At 47.4% G+C, this 14,665-nt stretch overlaps 1 protein-coding gene across 1 annotated transcript in view; it reads right to left on the reverse strand.

Moving 5' to 3' along the window:
• Positions 1-1,008: 1,008 nt before the first annotated feature.
• foxo6b (forkhead box O6 b) overlaps positions 1,009-14,665 on the reverse strand; it is a 33,510-nt gene continuing 19,853 nt past the window's right edge. The window contains exon 2 of the mRNA XM_034545784.1: positions 1,009-2,733. Within this exon, the coding sequence (XP_034401675.1) occupies positions 1,009-2,733 (1,725 nt within the window). The remainder of the gene's footprint in view (positions 2,734-14,665) is intronic.

A 14,665-nucleotide genomic window follows, 5' to 3' on the forward strand; every position in this document is an offset into this window, starting at 1 on the left:
AGGAAGAGGCACGGAGGGAATATTTGCATTTCTCCTTTCCTATCATTGCCCATCAATGCCCCCCCCCCTCCAACACCACCCTTTTCAATCCCTCACCCATTTAGTGCAGAGTGACTTTAATCATCACTTTCGCCAAAACACATTAAGCCGGTGTGTCCGGAGTTGAGGATAGTGGGGGTGGGGGGGGCTTGAAAAAAGAGTGGCGCATTAGATTTGCAATAGCGATGCATCACTCTGGCATTACTTTGGAGATTAAAGACGGGATGTTGCATTTCATTGGAGGGGGGCTGATGGTTGCCTGATGTATGACTGTCCTCCCGCACTGAACCAAACAGGAAACACCACTGTCCACCCGGGAGACTGACCATAGAGCTCCCTTCCTTTCCATCCCTCCATGCCTTTTTATTTGTGATTCCCTCTTCTTCTAAAAACCTCCTTTTTTTTCTCCTTCATCCTTATACCTCAAAGCTTTCCTGCTTTTAAACCCCAATCTGAGCACACCTCTAAGTTGAAAGATATTTATGCAGCTGTTTGATCATGTTCTCAAGTCAAAAACAACACCTCCTTTGTAGAAGGAGATAATACTGTAAAGTGGATTGCATACATTAAACTTAAGCCAAGACACCGCGACTTCACCTGGTCTTTGTGTTACTGCATCTGTATGGATAGGATGGATGTAAAGTGCTTGAGAGCTTAGGACAGGCAGTACGAGATTGGGTAGAGACCATAAAAAATAAAAATAAAAACATGAAGGGCATGAACAAGGGGGGGGGGGGCTTTAGGACTGGGCTTAGTGGGGGCAGGTTCAATATGGAGACAGGAGGCTTTATAAACAGGGTGTGGGGGTGTATGGAGTCCCCAGGAAACAAAATGACAATACGTATTTTGTTCTACAGTCGCAGAGAAACAGAATCACAGTCAGTCAGTCCAAGGGTACAGCCCACCAGCAGCCTGGCCCAGTGGGTGAGCTTTCCGGTCATGTGTCTATCCAAACCCTTGGGCCTGGGTTCACCCCGGCACCCAGCTCTGGTTGCTGTGTGCTGGTGGAGGGCAAGCAAAAGCCCCCAAGCTCATGCCCATCCCCATGCCCATGCCTTGGGACAGAGAGCCGTCAAAGTTGAAGTCCATGCTCTCTGTGTCCATAAAGTCATTGAGCAGGATGGAGTCTACATCACAGTCCAGACTATTAGGGGCGTTCTCCATCTCCAGGTTTGCAGCCATTCTACTGTGGGAGTTGTGCTGTTGCCCCTGGTAACCAGTGTTCCCTGGCTGGTGGTTGTTGTGGTAGTAGCCGTGCCAGGAGTCAGTCATACCCTGATGGTGAGCTCCGGGGTAAGGCTGGTGACGAGGTTGAGGCGCGGACGCCAAGCGGCAGGGGTCCTGGGGAACGTCCATAACACCGGCGGGGTTGGGCGGCAGAGACGGCGAGGTTGGGAGGTGTGGTCGGGGCCCGTAGTGGTTCGAGGTCTTGAGGCTGTAGGGCTGCAGGATGTCAGTGCTAACCCTTGGGGAGAGGGCCTGGGGGTGAGGCCCACTGTGCATAGGGTTATGGGGGTTGTGGTTGTGCATGTGACTCTGGCTGGAGCGAGGGTTGTGATCATGGCTGGCGTTTACTTTGTTACTGTGACTGTGCTCGTGACTCGAACCGTAGTCATGGGCAGGAAGGGGCTTGTGGCTGTGGCTGTGGCTGTAGTCGAGGCTGGCTTGGTGTTTGTGACCCTGATTGTGGTTCTGATGGTGTGTTGTGTTCTGGTCATGGACTGAGCTAATGCCATTGTGTAGGCTGGGATTGTGAGCATGCTCTTGGCTGTGATTGTGGTTATGATTGTGGCTGCGATTCTGATTGTGGCTGTGCTGGCTGTGAATGCCATTGGTCCCCTGTGTCATAAGTGTGTGTGTTTCTCGTCCTTGGCCCAACACTGTCTCTTTGTTGCAGTACGAAGGACCTCCAGTAAGCAGACTCTGCAGGGCGTTGTTCTCTGAGTAGCCCCTCATTGGGCGCTGGAAGCTGACTGGCTTGTTCTCCTGGATGGTCTCCATAAGAGTGTGATGCCGGAGCATGCCCATGGAAGGCTGTCCGTACATGGGTCCGCAGTAGGAAACCTCTGCCTTGGGCGCAGGCACGTAGGGATAACCGTTGCATTTGATTTGCTGTGGCTGGGGGTAGCCACTTTCATCTAGGCTGATGGCCCCTGCCAAGTCAGTCAGCTGGGGCAGCTCCACAGTCGGGCAGTGGCCTCCAGTGCCCAGGGCCGGGGAGCGTGTGCTGGAGGGGCTTGGGTACAGTCGAGGGGAGGCTGAACAGGACAGTCCACCTTCCTCCGGTTCGTCAGCCTCGGCCTCAGCAAGGATCGGGGACAGGCAGCCACTCAGTGTGGAAGCAGAGGAGGAGGTGCGGGAATGGAGATCCGTCCAGGTGTCATACTCCTCACCCCCCATGCCCACACCTCCTTTCCCTGCTGGACTGCCATGCTCCGGGGAGTCTTGCATTGCGGGTCCTGCCCTCTGACCTTGTCCCCGTCCGAGGCCCATGGCCCCTGCTCTTTTTCGGCTAATGCGACCCTTGGTCTTCAGGTAGCGGTTGCCGTTGTCGATAGAGGCCGCCCGCCGTCTGGGTCCCTTCCCCATCTTCCCTCCTTCTGGGTTCAGCATCCACCACGAACTCTTCCCCGTGCCTTCATTTTGCACCCGGATGAAGCGGCTGTGCAGGGACAGATTATGTCTGATTGAATTCTGGAACGAGAGAGAAAGATGGGAAGTAGATGATGGAGGGGGAAAAAAATAGATAAGCATTAACACCCAAGGGAACGTTTAGGGTTAAATAATCATTTCTTGAGAACACAAAGTAATTTCAAATTATGGCCGAACTATCAAGGCTGCACGGTGAGCGAGAAAAAGATGGATAAAGAAAGAGGGGGGCGATGGAGGGGAGATCAAAGAGGGCAGGGAGAGTGAAGGACCAATCAATACCTCCCCTGACCAGCCTCTCCTCTCCACACGCGCTCACTGAGTCATAATATGGACATGGGTGCAGCCTCCACATCAAACCATCACCAAGGTTACAGAAATGAATCACGCGAAGCAACCCAATCACAGACAGCCCATATCGATTGAAGGGCCTCCAAATATGAGAGCCTGAGATCCAGCCAGAGAGAGAGAGAGAGCAAGAGAGAGAGGGAGGGAGGGGAGGAAGGAAGGAAGGAAGGAAGGAAGGAAGGAGAGGAGAGGAGAGGGAGAGGGAGAGGGAGAGGGAGAGGGAGGCGCGATTTGGCAGAAGCAGATCTGGAAGAGTACCAGAATGAAAAAAGAAACACTCATTCGTAGGCCTGGAATAAGATAGAGGGGAAGTAAAAGGGGGGAGGGACATGCTCATTTAACCTCTTTTTAAAACCATGGCACGATTAACATGACCGTAGGCAACGACGGCAGATACCGTTATGATGAAGTCTTCTCGTGAATAGCTTTGAAGACGGACGGATGTGCCGGTTGTGGGTGGGTGTGGGGGGGGTGTGGGGGGGGGGGGGTGTAGGATAAGCCTCTCCAGACCCCTGTTTAAGTGTCTGAGTGACGGCTGTATAGTTAATCCAGGGCTCCGCAGCAGCATTTGAAGCCGGTGCCAACCTGGAGTGAGTTGATGAGATCTAAGCCTGCCTAAAGGAGAGCTTAGCGGGGATACACATCATCTCAGCTGGCCAAGTTAGTCTAAGTACAGCATGTTCATCCAAATCGTTCCCGCTTGTGTCATTATTCACACTCTCTCCAGCTTTCTTCCCTTTGCTTTTCCCGTCTTCTCTTTCTTTCCCACTCTTTTGCCTTTTGCTCTTTTGGGAGCGACGAACCCCCCTCAACCCCAACCCCTCTTCCTCGTTGCAGCGCAATCACACACTTTTTTCTCTTTCCTCTCTGGAGATATCTATCTATTTCTGCCTTGTTTATTACCTGCACATAGCTCACAATCTCTGTCTCCTGATATCTCGAGCCATTCTCTATCTTCATTCACTCCCCGCCTCCTGTCCAATTTTCCTGCTCTCAGCCCCATTCATCTCCCTCCCCGTGTCCCTGCGTCTCTTTATCACGACATTGCTCATTCTCCCCCTTCTCTCCACATCCATCCATCCTCTCATCGCCTTCCACAACTTCCATCCTCCCCCCCCCCCCCTTCTCCTCCTCTCCAATTCATCCATTCATACTGAAAGGTGGGCAAATATCAGGAAACAAACAGCAGGAGATGCAAATCTGTCAGCTGTTTGTTTCCGATGTCAGTTTACATTTTACTCTTCAGTGCAATCCATACATCCAGCATATGCATGCCCCCCCCCCATCTCCCCAATACTCTGGCAGCATACAGAGCCACATGGCAGCGAACTGGACAGCCAGCAGAAAGAGGTGACAGGCTTTTTGTTGTGGCGGCGTATTATGAAAAGCAGAGCATCCACAGCAGTAGCTAATATGTTTCTCGCAAAATGTTTACTGGGGGAATTCAGCTTTAAGTGGGTTTCAAATCAGCCTTGTACCCGACCTGCTGCTATTCTCAATTATGGAGAAAAGCCCCCTCCCCACACTCCCATCCCCTCAGCGTGACTCCCAACAGGTAATTTCGTCCCATTGTCCACTCAAATCACACTGCTTTGACTAGACTCTCATCACAGATGTGGAAATTGGATAGGAGAGATGCATTTGTGTGTGTGTTTCTGCTGTTCGGAGGGGTGTGTTCTCTCCAAAACACTAGGTCGGTAAAAATTGCACGAGCTCGACGTTCGCTACAAAATGGGCTGACTGCACTTCTCAGCAGCGGCGCGCCACCGAAACGCAGACTTTATCAAAGCCAAATTGAACGATGACGCCGTGTGAAAGAGGCCGCCGGCGGAGCCGACCCGCATCAGGTGATCTGAGAGCGGCACCCTGACAGGTTCCTCCGCAACGTGACGGCTCCGGCTGGGCGTAGCCATGGCAACAGAGTAAACCAAAAGAGGGAAAATTGAAGAGAGGGGAGGTGACGGTGGGGAGGAGAAGAGGGAGGGGGAGAGAGGGGGAGGGGGGGGCTGATGCTGTTTGATGCTGCAGGCAACTCCAAACAGCCTTTTTATCTGAGTCTGTCAGATTCCTGCTTCCAATCCACCAGGGAGGCTCAATCACCAGTAGTCCCAATGTCTCACTACCTGTACCAAGCTGTGATTAGCAGCCGTGTGTGTGTGTGTGTGTGTGTGTGTGTGTGTGTGTGTGTGTGTGTGTGTGGGGGGGGGGGGGGGGGGGGGGGGGGGGAGGGGGCGTACAGCAACCAGCGCAACAATTATACACTGACTGCTGTTCCTTCACCTGCTGAAACATCGTATTCTATAATGTGCTTTGTCTCTCTTTCGGCTAAAACTAACATTTTTGTACTAAAATTGCTAATAGTGAACATTTTTGTGGTGATGCTCAACACTGTCAGCAGCTAATGTGTTATATATATATATATATATATATATATATATACACACACATACATACACACACTGTAGTCTCCTTACACAACTCATTCATAAGTACATGTGTGAACTTGGATCAACATCAATCAAGGTTATGGACTTTCAATAAACAACTAGAGCACTTGCACCAGGAAGGTTTTACATAAAGCCAGTTGTGGAGTGACAAAGCACTTACTGTTATATAAATTAAAGATTTGAATAATAATGTTGCTTGCCATAACTCACATCTCAGTTAAAGACCATCATTTACTTAGCAAAAAGATCTCCCATTGATAAACCTTCATTGGTTTATTCATGGTATTATGTGTATCTTTAATATCTCTATTGGCTTCATGAGTATTGGCGTTTTTGTCTGTTTTGTTGAACTCCTGGAACAGATTTAGTTTAAGGGCAGTAAACATGACTCAAACCCTTTGGCTCCCTTTTTCAGTGAAAAGACCACTGTCTTGTTTACCATGACAGCCAACATCCTCCAACTGTAACAAAGTAGTTATTGTAACCCAAATCACAATCTTTCCCGAACTCCAACTAAATAATTGTGCCAAAACCTAAGCAAGTCTCGACCTCACGAAGTCAGATCAGAAAACTCTTTTATTTGTGCGACTGTGATTTGTAATAAGCTTTAAAAGACCCACGTTACGCAGTGAAAAAGCGACGTCCCCACTTTCTGAACAAGGTTTTCCTCCGCAAATAAATGTTAAAGTTCGATAGTAATTGCAAGAAAAAAACAAAGGAACTTAAATTTGTATCACTTTTCAATATATCAACGTGACTCAGGTTTAAGGATTGGACCGTCACATGCAAAAGGGAAGCGTGAGCGCCTCTCGGTTATCATTGCAATCAAATGCTACGTAGCACTGATTAGCACACAGAGGAGGAGCTCATCAGTGAAAACCTCCTGGCGAAGGTCTTTTGATTGGAAGGAGACCTGCCGACTCTCGGCCCTCCGTCTTTATATTGAGTTGCCAGAAAGAGTGATCCTGAAGAGGAGATGCCCGTTCCCTCTGCTCTCAGCCGTTCTGCTAATGCAGCAGGAGATGGACTGTTGGTGACTCCTACCCTCCTCCTCCTCCTCCTCTACGGGGAACACGCTGCACTGTATGCAGCTCCACTACTGTACATTATACATTCACAGTGACTGAGTATGACCCTGACTCACTGCTGCTTTCACTGAGTCAGGGGATAGTCAGTCCAGCGGTTAGCTAATGGGCCGCGGACACACAGATCTGTCTAAACACTGGATTCTTACACGTTTCCCTTTTTCAAAATACCAGACGTAGCAACAATATACGAATGGGGGTTTGCATTCAGTACGACGATACACTCTACATCATGATACGCTCTATAAATCCAACTGAACAATGAGTTTTAACCCTATTATACAATTTGGATACTTAGCATCAAAGTTAATTCTGTAAATACTCTGACCGTACAATGCCAACTTTTTCCAGAGCTTTCCACCGCATCACAAGGTCTTCGTCAGCAGGTAAAGTTTGCTCAGTTGTCAGAGAGATGGATCTTTTGATCAATATCGGGTTTTCCAACTTTACGTTTGAAAACTAAGCTAAGAGAAAAAAAAGAATCTAATTTAATTTATAAAAATGTTGTATTGTACTTTCATAAAGTTGGTGCTCACAAGAGACAGATAGAAAAAAATAAATAATGTTTGCCTGAATATCCTGGCTTCGTAACTGTGACACGACCACATTTCCCATAATGCAACTCAATTGCATCATTAAATGATTTTTATTGTTTTACTCCCTCCAGAGACCTTAGACAGTATTCAACTGTTTTCACAGGCTGAGTCGTACTCAAGTGTCTCTTGATATACTCCAGACTGAACATCCAGAGGCTGGACAGAATAACAGGAACATCCGAACAGTCTCGTTCTATCCGGTAGATGCTCGAGGAAAAAACATCATGTTTTTAGACCGTGTTAAAACTGTGTCAGACGGTTAATTCCCCTCTGCAGTTGCGGATTATATTACACTCTTGAGTTCCATGTTTGGTCTCTCTCCTGTTCCTGCATTTTATTGCGACTCTTGTCTCCAAACCGCCTTTTTAAATAATCAGAAACGTTGTGTTCTCCTCAGCAGGATGCGGTGTGCCCACATCCTCCATTTCAGAATAGCAATAACCGAGCAGTGGTTAATAGTCTTGATTATTATTATTTTCAACACCCATGTCCCTTTTTTAGTCTGGATTAGCTGGCTACCGTTAATTACATCCATTGCAAATTATCCAGTTTGTGTTGCGTAGCTACGAGAATGATTTAACCCTTTGTTCCCTTTTTCCTCTGGTTGTTTTTCTGTTACCAGCAGCGGAGCTTTGCGTCTGAGCAGAGAAAAGCCTCCTATATTAATTTTACACAACTAATATCAAAATATATATCTGTGTACTGGATCTCGTCACGCCATAGAGGGAAAAGAAGTTTCCACACCTCAAGATGTGGAAATTAAATCATATCTGGTGTGTTTTAGACTTTTCAGTCCAGGCAGCCGTGTACACAAACACTACACGCGTAAACAAACGCCACCATATACGTTTCACAACTTGACACATGTTCATCTCGACGTGCACACACACATCTGCCCCCACCCCCGCACACCCCCCCCCCCCCACCCCACCCCAAACTGGCAATCATACTTAATCCCTGTCCAGCCTAAGTAATCCCTGACAATCCAGGGCTAATCCTGGTTAATTCCGGGCACTCCTCAGCTGGGTTTCACCCTCAAACCACAGAGACAGGGTGGGGATTGGTCGGATCACGGCGATTGAAGGACCGTAATTGGTCGGGGCAGTTATTGGTCGCCAAAGAAAAACAAGCACAGGTTTTCACCGCTCTTCAAAAATACGTCCGGATTTGACACCGCGCTACATCACTGTTGTCGTCGCTCCTGGTAGAAAATATGTTTTCCACAAGAGTCCCGCGCGTTAGCACGTAAGCGCTAATACGCGGCAGGAACCGTTAATTTGTCCGCCTTGCTGTGACAGCAATAGCTTGGGGGATAGAATAACCTTTTCTATATCATTTTAAAAAGGACAGGGTAAATGAATCGCTAAAATAAAAACACAAGCCGGGGTATACAGTGTGAGCCATTCCTCCAGTGTAAGGGGCTTCTGAGAAGTCATTAGCCTCTATTCAATCAGCTCTACCTACCGAAAGCTCCTAGCTCAATTCTTCTTAGCGGCTATCGATCCTGATTCCAAAATGAAGCACTTAAGACGCCTTGATCAAGCTGCTCCTTAATCTAGCGTTAAGGAGTTTGAGACCTTTTCACCCCGTGTCTCAGACAGACTTATTACTTTAGCACATGGGTCCAAAGGCAGTCGGAGCTTCACTGGCACGGACTCAGTTTCGGTTTTATCGTCTGTTTAAGCCCCTTAAGCAGCACTTTTACTCTCTGCCATTTTGAAAAAAAAAAAGCTGTCAATATACACAAAGCCGCGAGCGTTAATGAAGCACTATGTCACCGACACGATGGATGCTTTGTTAAAAAAACAAACAAGAAGGCCTTGTGGGCTTGACCGCGTGTCCCGGTTCGATTGACTTTGCACATGGATACTGCCGGATACGTGTGTGTTTTGAATTGTGGTAGACTTGTAAGAGCGTGAAAGCAAAAAAAAAAAAAAAAAAAAAGGAAACTGATTTACCTTCTGCCTTAGCGCTCTCGAGCAGCGAGACGGCGGAAACAGGTTGCAAAGGAGTTCTGCTCCCGGACGTTTTTATAGGCGGCTTTTACCTCCCCACATCCTCACAGGAGAGAAGGTCTCCTTGGAGGGGATTCTTTTAGAGGGTTCGGTAGAACATCGCGTAGTGGATTTTGATGTGCTTTCTGTTTCACATTTTTAAATAGTCGCGTTTCAAATTCTACGCAGCGCTCCGGTAGACGCGGTCCGGCACAATCCAGCCCGGCGTTGTGGGGATTGTTGTACTCCGCTTTGTCGCGGGACTTGGCTAATCTGTTTTCTCCCTCTTGCTCAACCATTATTTATTAATCCATTTCACACAGCCAGGAGTCATTATGCACGGGCCTGTCAATTGGGTATCTCTCCATGCCGCACATTTATTTGATAATAAGCAGGAGTGGGGGAGAAGATAAAAGCGCTGACTGCGTTTATTGTGAAGCGTTTTCTGCAGGCGGGGAGACTTAAATGAGAGCAGCCAGCTCTGTGTGGGAATGGGTCTCGTCTGCTAAGCCTGTCTGCAGGCAATCGATGGAAATTAGTCAACGCTAAAGATTCACTTCCTGTGACTGATGTCACGGGCAGCGCTTGTCTCTTTGAAGGGAAATAAAGAAGTGGGAGGCTGAGGGATTAATGGGGTTGGAGAAGGTGTGAGCATGCAGAGTTTTGGGTGGGGGCTATATAAGCTGGGGGGAAAAAAAGATGCTATTCTTTTGGTGGATGGCAGGAAAATAGATCCAGATGAGAGGATCCAGATGAATGCAGTGTGGCTAGGACCATTAAAGACACACAATGAGTTGTGTACAAGGCTAGCAACAGCGCCGACCAATTGGATACAATGAAGATGTGCAGCCACACTTTTACAACAGCGCTGCTGCTGAAACATCCTGATCCACACACAGCTGCACATACTGAGATATAATTCAGTCTCTACATCTTTTAATCGTGTTTTATCTCCTGTAACGCCAACAAAGTCTCTTTAGACATGTACCTCATTTAACAACAGTTAAAGATTTTAGAGATTCTTTGTTATTGAATATAATTTATTTTTAAATAAAAGACTGAATGCTCTTATTCAGCAGGTTAAAACAAACCCTTTGAAGCTGGAATTACATTTGCAAGGGTCTTTGTAATTGGCGGGTCCTTTGAGTCGTGATGGTCTTTGCAGAACTCGCCAAACAACAAAAAACGTTCTCTTTTCTGCACGGAGGATAGATAACAGCGTGTTGTAGTCAGTTGTATACCTGCAGTAGCTGTGACAATACAATCAGAGTTAGCGTCTCCAGCAGTTCTAACCGAGGATGCTTCCTGAAAGGTGCACCGGTTAACTTCTCGTCAAAGTACAGCCGAGGGACTAGAGCCGGCCCTCGGGCGACAGAAGGCCTTTCACTCCCCCTGACTCCCTGCGGAGCTCCACGAGCTCTACGGGGGGGAAGACAGAGAAACAAGGCAGCCGCGGAGGGAAAAGACGGGTGCAGAGAGGCGGGGGGGCGAGGCGAGGCGAGGCGTCGTCTGGGGCTAACCTGAGAAAGGTAGACGGGAAGGGAGCTTGAGGGGCTAGAGGCGGACAGCAAGCCCAATCCCCAGCGGAGAGGCCTCTAATTGGAGCTGCCGGCCTGCCGAGGCAGCCTCTTTCTCTGCAAATGGACATAAGGAGCAGAGTGAAGGCAGAGAGCTCGTGGGCGGGAGGAGAGGGCAGATAAAAATAGAGCCGGCAGATTAACGAGCATCTGAAAGCGGGGCAGGGGATCGGAAAATCCTCCCCGTGTGCCAGAGAGGCCCAGTCCTCAGGCCACGGCCATGCAGCGCTGTAAAGAGTGACGGACCCCGAGCAGCCGTGAGCTGAGCTTCCTTCCTGTTGGCTTCCCTTACATCACGAACAGCGGCCGGGAAGGAACACCGTTACGTCCTGCTGTACAGCGGAAGTCAACTTGCTGGAGTAAAGATACAGTCAAATTGGCTCTTTTGTTTAATTTACCCTGTACACAATATTTATTTGTATCACTATATGTAGCAAGCAGTGTTTTTTTTTTTGGAAAGGTCTCGGTGAATAAAAACAATAAAAAGGGATATTTTTCCTTATCTTTCATGCCTAAAGGATTTTAGATTCTTTGCTTCGTATTTGCTTCGCCCTTCTTTGGTAAAAACAAAAAGTTAGCTGCCAATAAACCAGAGGATTAAGCCACAGCGTGTCAATTGTTCACATGCGATGTGATAAAGTTATGTTACATAATGTTATCAACCGCGCTTGAGAGTTAATAACGAATACTATTTCCATTCCAGCTTTTAGAAAATGAAAATGTTCACCCTCATTGTTGACATTAGTTCTTTTGAATCTCACTGTGAAGCTACTTCACACGGCAGAGTTGATAAATGAGCAACACCAGCTGGTCTTAACTATGAGAACTAGATGGCTAAACACAAAAGAACCTAAAGGCAAACATATTCTTTATCTGAATGGACGACTTTGTCTCTTATAACTACGCTGGGGCCTTGTGCCTTTTCAATTACAGTAACAAAAGTAAATGTAGTTTGTCACCTCCACCTTTTTGACTACAGCGCTCATAAGAAAGGAGTCGCCTCCACAGCTGTGAGTTCTATCCCCCCCCCCCGGGAGCTTTCACACGCCAGGTGGAGCATCGTGACACCTATGGGAGCCAAAGGAGAAAGCTGAGAAACAGGCCTGATCACACCTGCCATCAGGTCTCAGGAGAGCACCACCCACCCCGACACTCAGCTGTCGCATCCATCCCCACGCTGCACGGCAACCTCCAACAAATGCGCTGATCCACAGTCGGGGGGGGGGGGGGGGGGGGGAGCGTGGGGGAAGCGTGATACACCGGCGGCAACACGGGTGCTGAGACGCTCTGAATGGCACATTGATAAGAAAGTAACAAAGGCTCGACTGACTCGACGAATCGAGAGAGTCGGGAACATCCTTCGCAAAACGTCGAACTCTGGCGAGCAGCTATTGCTTATGTTCAAATAAATCAGCTCGACCTTTTTGGCCTTTCATCCTCAACGCAGAGAGCTTCCAAACAGAACAGACGTGACTGAATAACACTCGAGGATCAACTTTTTCTGAACGTGTGTGTGTGTGTGTGTGTGTGTGTGTACCTCACTTACAGGGTTGGATTTTAATCCAAAGTGGTGCTGAAAAGCCACTTAATCATGAACAAAACTATTCAACTCTTTGTAATGCATATTCATATGGTTTGAAAAAGGGGATTGTTGAATATTCAGACCTTTTTCTCTGAAACTGCGGCATGAGTATAGTATCAAATATCAACTTGAATGCACTACTACTTCAGCAGGGAACATCCCCAGACTGCCGTCGTGGTTATTCATTCATTCATTCATTCAGTGTGACTTTGTTTTCACGTAAACTGATTCCTGTTTGGCAGGAGGAGGAGGAGACAATAGTCACGTATCCGTCTGCTAACGTACATTTCACTGCTAGGACGAAGCTTCGTGATAATTGAAGATTCAAAAGACATCTGCCATTCAAAGACTTTAGGGTCACCGGTCGTCAAGTGAGATGTATGTTTATTGTGTGACTACAGGGACAAAGTCAAATGGTTCAGTTTGTAGATTCATCAGAAGCCGATTTAAGAGTATGACAATCTGCCAATTTAAGTGGGTATTTCCCAAAGTTACAGCCTTCATTATGAAACAGTTTTTTGTTTTTTTTCTGACCTCGCTAAATTGCTTCGGGGAATACATCCTGGCACTGAAAATCAACCCGCGACCGACTGCCAGCCGGCGCGACACTTTCTCAAATTGCGCGACCGAAACTAGCAAAAGCCTCGTGTTGGCTTCAACTCTCTTTGCACTGAACGAGGCCGGTGGACGCCATCGTGTACAGTAGAGTCAAAGGTCGCTCTTCGATGGGACGCCTCGGCATCGTTTTCACCATTCGTACTAAATAACGGGGGACTGGATTTCTCCCGTTTGGAGTCGCTTTACGAGGGAAATCGCTGTCACATTGAGGATTACAGCGACCGATTCTCTGTCAACATACATTTGGCATGTTGTATTAAGAAAGATCCGAAACCTGACTACAGTTGTTCTCCTGCACTCAATTTAACAACAACCCCCGAGAAGCCGCGGCAATATAATCCACGCCATTTTTGTTCGCAATGGTGTCACCGTTTTTTCTTTTTTTTTCCCACGGATATAGCAAAGTTCTTTCAGGAAGATGACATCCCCCTTTTCTAATCCCAGCCTGAAAAGCTCTGAATTGCATGCGTGAAACAGCCCTCGACAAGCACAACACCGAACCTATTTTAATCTCTAACCAAATGGGAGATGTGTGCGATTCAGAGGTCTGGAACCAGGCTCGAACATCACAAAACTAGTAAATCACCCAGAATCCCCACAATGACCTTTGACTGCAACATTTATCAGAACAAAATACGTACGCGGCTCTGTTTTGGATCATATTTCACTGCAACCTTGGTTGGCTTCGTGTCTGATCATAATGGATCATCATTAGCTTAATCTGTCACATGCTTCTCTGTAACCTCATGTGTACTTCGGGGTCCTATACTAAAATACCAGTCAGACAGGAACAGTCATAGCAAATCATTGCATACAACAAATGTTTTCTTTTTATTGTTTCATTCAATTAGTTTTTTTTTTATTCAGCTGGCTTTGAATCCACTTTTTAAACATTCACGTCTGTGGGACTTTTTTCACGGTAATTCATTTTGCCAATTCACACTGTCACACTTTTTGAAAACTCAAATTCCTTTTAAGAGAAACACATCTCTCATCAGATGTGCCAAGTATGCCAATTTTTCAAAAAAGGGAAGTGTGACGCTCTTTCTCTGAGCGATGTGTGTCGGCCGCCATTCTTCCCCCGACGAGGCCGCATACGTTTACATTTAGTGAACGCAATCTGGAAAATTGATTAGAAATTGACGAGACACGAGGGGAGAAAAAAAAAAAAAAAAAAGGATATGCATATTCATGAATCTTAACTTCAACAGAACTTCTAAATCTGTATTGTTAATTGACATCTCAGAACAGAAGTCAAACCTCACTTTGACAGCGTGCATATCACCCTTGCAAAGAGACACACACACACACACATACACACACACACACACACACAGACACACACACACACACACACATGCAAAGAGACACACACACACACACACACACACACACACACCTCATGCTTCGCTAGTATGGCATGCTGGGCCGGCTCATTACTACAATGCCAAGCTACTAGTTGCTAAGGAGACCTTAGGGAGAGGGAGGGTTCCTGTTGCCATGGCAGCAAGCCTGCATCCTGCCAACTGTCTTCCCCCACGAGACATGACCATCGTAGACGGAGAGAGAGAGAGAGAAAGGGAGGAACAGTGAGGGCAGAACGAAGTGAGGAGAGAAAGGCTGGAGGGTCTACGGTTAAGATGTTGAAAGAGGAGGACTTGTAAAGATGCCTACGAGGCAGAGGGCTTGTTGAAGAACCACAGACTGTAGGAATAATGTGCGGGGGAAAT

This window comes from Cyclopterus lumpus, chromosome 11 (genome assembly GCF_009769545.1).
Source record: "Cyclopterus lumpus isolate fCycLum1 chromosome 11, fCycLum1.pri, whole genome shotgun sequence".
NCBI classification, from domain to species: Eukaryota; Metazoa; Chordata; class Actinopteri; order Perciformes; family Cyclopteridae; genus Cyclopterus; species Cyclopterus lumpus.